At 44.0% G+C, this 6,680-nt stretch overlaps 1 protein-coding gene across 1 annotated transcript in view; it reads left to right on the forward strand.

Annotated features, from left to right (window-relative positions):
* Positions 1-2,988, forward strand: part of CDH4 (cadherin 4) — a 464,726-nt gene extending 461,738 nt beyond the window's left edge. The window contains exon 17 of the mRNA XM_044659642.1: positions 2,261-2,988. Within this exon, the coding sequence (XP_044515577.1) occupies positions 2,261-2,467 (207 nt within the window). The 3' untranslated portion in view covers positions 2,468-2,988. The remainder of the gene's footprint in view (positions 1-2,260) is intronic.
* The last annotated feature ends 3,692 nt before the right edge of the window (positions 2,989-6,680 follow it).

Here is a 6,680-nt window from a genome sequence, read left to right on the forward strand (position 1 = left end):
GAAGAAGAAGAAGAAGGAGGAGGAGGAGGAGGAGGAGGAGGAGGAGGAGGGAGGAAGGAAAGAAGGAAGGAAGGGAGGGAGGGAGGGAGGAAAGGAGGGAGGGAGGGAGGGACTGAGGAGGGAGGGAGGGAAGAGAGAGAAAGATCATGCATCTTGCATCTGTACATCAACAAAGTGAATTCCCATGACTTTTCCAAACACTGGTTTCTCAAACAGGTAGTTTCTAAGCATAACAAGGTTCTCCTTCACATAAAATGTTTATTGTTGAATCAGATTTCTAGAGATGAGCACACAGAAGATCTCTTCTTTAATGGTTACAAGTCCCTCATGCCTTTCACAGCTTGAGGTCTGGCAAAAATTATGTTCTTTTAGAATGGTCAAATCATGAAATGTTAATGTGGCATAGACTGTCCTAACATAGAATGTCACAATTAGAATTGATTGATTGATGAAATATCATTTAAGGGCTTATTTTGTGCCAAACGTTATTCTAAATATCACAGATACAAATAGAAAACTGAACTCCAGCTTTCAAGGAGCTCACATTCCAATTCAGAGATAATATATATGGGAGGAACTCGGTTACAGAGCAAACACTAAAGTCCAGTGGTTTAGACAACCCAATTTCAGGCAGATGGTAAGGCCCAAGGGACCGCTATCTTACTGGATGGATTGTTGGTGGTGACTCCCTACTCATTAAAGTGGTATAAATGGCTATGTCTCTATGACTGATGGGAAGGGCAAAGTAGACCAAAGGGTCAGAATATTTTGATTGCTTCCAGTTGTCTTCCAGGGGGGGCAAGAAAGGGCAATGAAAATGACAGTAAGGTTGGATGAAGAGGAAATTCCAACAGGATCTGTACAGAGAAAGGTCTGAGGCGAGGAGAAGGGTTCTTCATGGACTGATCTACTCCAGACCCTCTGGTGTCTCATTGAATATGGGTGAGGAGGGGATGGGGGGATGAGGCTCATTACTCTCCACATTTTCTTGTGTCTTAGGGAACCACAGGAAGAGACCTTAGAACATAGACCATGTAATAATAGATATGGGAGAGAACTTAGAGGTTGTCTAATTCAACCATCTCATTTGACAGAAGAAATTGAAACCCAGAATATTTTGCCCTGGGTCACATAGTGAGTGGCATAATATATCTTCATGTTCTAAAATCTCATACTATACCAGGACTTAGCTTTGAAGAGACACACATCCAAGTGAATATAACATGGTTTTTCCACAAGACTCTAAAGTGATTTCTTCCCAGCATGACTAGAGGATGAGTACCTTGCACTGAAAGGTATAGTCAGGTTAAAGTCGTGGCCTTGTGCCACCCAGTAAGGCAATAGAAGACGCAGAAAAGTGTTGTTATCACTCCTCTAACTCACTGCCTCTGTAAAGGAGGTGAAACATGAATCCTAATTTGAGACAGTCCCATCTTCTCTCCTCTGTCCCAGAATGTGTGAGAAATTGTTTTTAGCAAATGGGATTTATATTTAAATGTGTGTAGCATAAACTAGTTACATCCTTCCCTTCTGGAGTGAGGATAAAGGGCCTTGAAAAACCATTTGGAGACTGCAAACTCGTGAAACGCATACACATTGTCCTCAGGCGTGGGGGAGAAAGTAGAAAATGTAGTCCTTGAAGGTTAATTAAAGGATTTTTCATCCTTTAAAAACCCAAAAGATGCTACCCAGCTAAGATAATATTCCTTCAGGACAAAGGTACCTGGTTTGCAAGTGGGAAAACTGAGGCAAAGAAGGGAGGGACCAAAGTAGAGATTTCGTATTGATGGTAGAATTAGACACCAGCTCTCCATGAGGGCCCTAAGCAATATGGAAGTAACAGAAGTGTTCTTTCCCTGCCTTTGGACAACAGCCCTGTTCCAGGTTCCCAGAGCACTTCTGCAGAAAGAAAGCTCCTTGGGGATTGGAATGTGGAGCTCACAGTGATGATTAGATCAGGACGGAGCGGGATAATAAATACGTGCAGAATATCCTCCACACCTGGATGGGCTGATATCTTTTAAACTCCCCTCTGCTGTAGTCTCTTAAATGTTTTCATCCCATATAATTCTCTTAAGCATAGAGTCATAATCCTAGAACCATATATTGGAAGGGCCTTAGAGATCGCCTGGTCCAACCCTTTAGACTAGCTTAGGGGACAACTCGGGAGCGTGTCCCTCCGGTGTGCCCTGCCCATTATCCCCACCCCATCCCTGGATTCCCCACGGCCTCCTTAACGCTCTGCCTTTTGTGAATCCAGGGCTTACGAGCTGCAGACAATGACCCCACGGCACCCCCCTATGATTCCCTGTTGGTCTTCGACTACGAAGGAAGTGGTTCCACAGCCGGTTCCGTCAGCTCTCTGAACTCTTCCAGCTCTGGAGACCAAGACTACGACTATCTCAACGACTGGGGACCCAGGTTCAAGAAACTAGCGGACATGTATGGAGGGGGCGACGAAGATTAACTGACCTCACATTCTTAGAACAAAATCGAAAAAAAGCGAATGGACAGCAGAGAAGCAAGAGCTGTACAAAAGTGGCAGCTTTTTTAATTACTTCCCCCTGCTGACTGTATTATTTTAGTGGTGAGTTAGGAGTTACTTTGATTATTTTTTTTTTCCCAGAACATTGAGCTGTCTAGCATGAACACTTGTTGTCTCTGCTCCATTTTTTTTTTTTTTTGAGTGTCAGCAGGGCTATGGCTCATTACAATATCCGCTTTATGACTAAGGAGAGTGAAAGGCACTCTGTCTTAACTTGAATTTCTTAGAACAGAAGTACTGTTTTTAAAAAAAAAAATTGAAAGTGCCTTTTGGTACATGTATCAGATTCCCTCGATCTCAGGAGCGATTAAAAACAAACAAAAGTTTCGACCATCATGAGCAGCACTCTCTCTGACCCCAAGCTAGTTTTGGCTCTGAAGGAATAATGAAGGAACCATGGAGATTGTTTCTGGTTTTTATTTTTGGGTGGTGTTATTTTTTTCTTTTACCTTTTTTTAAAGAAAAAATAAATAAATAAAAAGTGAATGACTTGTTTCACAAAACTAAAAAAAAAACAAAAACAAAAACAAAAAAAAACACAAAACATATTTTGGGTGAAAATCTGAACAGCCATTCTTTAGTATTCCGAAGGTGGTGGATCAGTGATCCTTGCCGTTTCTAGTTCAGTGTTAACATGTGTGCTTTTCACTTCTCCCCTGGCCACAATTGAGGTAGCCACATAAAACAGCTAGGCTGATTAGCCTTGGGCTATGGACTCCTCTGGAAAGTCTCCACTAGGCCTGGTGAAAATTCTCTACCCATACAACCACCAAAAGACCAAAGGAACATCTCTTTGTGTTCTGCCCTCCACAGGTTGCTGGCTGCCCCCAGGCTACCGAGTCCTGTAACTAAATCCTGGCCCAGCTACATGTTGCTGTCAGGCATCGTCGCTGATGTATAGCCATTCCCTAGAACAGAATATTGCTTTTTTTTTTTTTTTTTTTTTTTATCATTTTGACATTTCACAGGGGCCCCACCGGCCAGCTCCCCACTCAGTGTTCAAGATGTAGCCTGGCTTCATGAGCCCATCACCCTCCCTTCTATCTCCCTCGTCTAGTAAAGTATTCCTGTTCCAAGCACCAACAGCCAAAGCCAGACAACAACATGTAAACCAGCTAGTGTGTGTCCCCACTCTCCAGTGGGGTGTCTGACACTGCTCACTTTAATCAAGTCCACGGGGGACAGCGGCAACCATGGCTGAAGGCATGCTCACTCTGTGGTGTGTGCTCCTGGCTGTGTTCCAAGAATGCCAACTTAGCAAAAGGTTTTGCAGCATCAAGAAAACTGAACCTCAGAATTAGACATTCTAGTGACGATCTTAGTCTATACGGAAGGTCATTTTAAACCAATAAGAAATAGCCATTCGATTCGAAAACGGCATTTTTCCCCCTTTACTGATTCGGACTTGTGGGTTTCTGTCTTAATGTCTGTGAGATGATTCACCTGCATGGACACATGATATGAACCATGTTTCTTGGGTTAGAAGCCACCTAAGTCCCGTGCTACAAACCTCTGGATAAACCATGTTGTTTTGTTTTTGTTTGGAACATTCTGCGACTGAGTTTGGAGTGAATATGGTAAAACGTGTCAAAGCTCTCTTTTCCTTTAGATTCCAAGTTTATGTGTTGTGTTAGAAAGTGACTGAGGATGATGGCTTTTTTCCATGATGAGGATGATTCTGAACGCTGAATGGTTAAAGGAGGGAGAGAGGCAGGGGCCCCTCTGTTAGCAAACGGGTCCCGTTAAGGAGAGCAATCCTGGGCTGCTATAGCTTGTAAGTGATGAACGTGCTCTTTGTACATTTCCCATTTCACCAGATTCCATCTTCCCCAAGATGCAACTTCTGTGAACGAAAGAGTGCCGTCCAGACTCCAGAAAGGACAGAAGGAATTCAAAATATGTACTCTTTCCACCTCCCATTTGTAATCCAGTGCAGTTTCCCCATTCACCCCTTGGTTGGTGAGGAGGAAGAAACTTAAAGGGAACTTCCTGAGAAAATGGCATCGTGTTAGACAAGAACTCGGGAAGTGCCCCCAAAAGGTCCATGGGTCCGTGGGGGGACATCCCTCTCGTGCACCATGGTAGTTTAATGAGTTTTGCTAAATAATCTGCACTCGGTAGGGATCCCACAGTCCCCATACACAGCATCCTCCCCATCTCTTTCCAACACAGAAACCTCTACACCCACCCTAAGGTGCCTCTTACTTGGATACTCTCTAGTATTCTGTTGGCTCTTCCCTGACCCCTATCATTTCTTGGAGAAAGGAGTGATGCGTTGATTTTCTCAGCCTGTGGCCCTTTTTCCTGTGCTTTCTCCATTCCTTTAAGGTACATATATGGCAAACAGTAGAGTGTCTCCCAATTTTAAGTCATGGTTGTGCCTCACCTTCACCACTCTCATCCCCACTGGCTCTACCTAAGTGCACTGACTGTGGTGTGGATCATTAATTAATACCCAGACAGTGTTTCTGTCTCTTCTTGTACTTTCTAGAATACTTCAGAGAAAAGGAAATGGGAGCAGTAGGGATGGAGAGGTAGGAGATCCCTTTTCAAATAACTGAGAGTCAGGGTCCCTCTTCTGGCTTATTTTTTCCCTCTATGCAGGCAGCCAGGTCCCCAAGGAGATGTTTTCATGGAGGTCAAGGAAGGGGGGGGGGACCAAGCAGGTGGTAGGGAGAGCTTCTCTCCCATCCCACCCCACTCCAGTTCTAAGCCATGCTATGCAAACCACTTGAGGTCAGTTAGCCAATGAGAATTGTCTGAAATGGTCATGGGGATCAGGGAGCAAAAGGGGGAGGGGGGAGGGGTGACTAATGGAATTGTTGATGGGGTTAGGGTTGGTGGATTGTGAGTTGGGTAGTGGTTGTCATTTTAAGTTCACCTTTCAGGTAGAAGTTTTTAACCTGAGGACTGTGGATTATTTTTAAATGTGAATATGATTTATTGACTGAAGCAGGTATAAATGTTTTTCCCTGAACTTCTCAAGAATACAAGTCTAGCTCTGGGCACACTCTCACTCTCCCTCCCTCTCCCTCCCTCTCTCCCTCACCTTTTCCCTCTTTCTCTCCCCCTCTCCCTTCCCCCCTCAAACAGGGACTCTTAATCTTTTTGTATCATGGACCCCTTTGGCAGTTGGGTTAAAGCCAATGGGCCCTCCTCAGAAAAACATTTTTCAATGCACAAAATAAAGCATAATTTGTTTCCCTTGTAATCCTGCGTTGAAAATATAGGATTACAAGGGAAACCAATTATACTAAAGTACAGTTATCAAAATATTAAAAATTCTTAGAACCCCCTGACAACTATTCACAAACTGCACACCAAGAACCCCTCCTCTCTAGAAGATGCTCCTGAATTTGGAACATCATTCTAAAGAAGAAGGGGAGCGGGAGGTTGATAAATGCACCCCTGAAGCTCTGTGGGGAAAGGAATAATGTTGCCAAGACCCACTGGCAATCCCACGTTGCTTACAGTGACACATATACCAGAATGGAAGAATAGGAAACTGGTTTAGCCCCTGAAAGAAAATGATATTCAGAATCCCTTTCAATGGCCTTTAATCTTGCAACTTAAGGTGAGAGGGGCTGAAGGAGCTGAGAAGAGAGTAATTTTCCTGCACTTATTCCTCTGAGCTTGCTTTTTTTTTTCTCTTTGCTTCTTGCCACTGCCAACGGGCACCAGAGCATCTCTGTTGTCCACTCACTAAGAAGGCAGAGGGTATGGGAGTGCAGGAAGGTGAAGTCTTCTATTTCAAAAACTAGACTGCCCCAACTCCACGAGGGTCCCTATTTCCTCCCAGAGCAATCTCCAAACCTAAACTTGGGCTAGTGAATTAGCATTAACCAATAGTACAATCAGTGTCAAAAGTCTGTGGGTAGTAGCTTGTAAATACAAAGTTTCAGTGGAAAAGTGAGCCTGAAGCCCAGGAGTACCCCCAGAGGAAGCCAGAAGCAACTGGCATGGCAGGGTATGGGTTCACGATTTAGTTTTTGGGGAGGGGATTTTTGTTCTGTAATGAACAAGATGGTTTAGCTCCAACTAGGGTTGGGTAGGAAACAGAACAGACATTGCTCCTGTTGGCCCTCCCAATGCACTTGTCCACAAAATTCTCCTCTCCGTAATATCTTTCCGCACA

This window comes from Gracilinanus agilis, chromosome 2, assembly GCF_016433145.1.
Source record: "Gracilinanus agilis isolate LMUSP501 chromosome 2, AgileGrace, whole genome shotgun sequence".
Classification (NCBI taxonomy): domain Eukaryota; kingdom Metazoa; phylum Chordata; class Mammalia; order Didelphimorphia; family Didelphidae; genus Gracilinanus; species Gracilinanus agilis.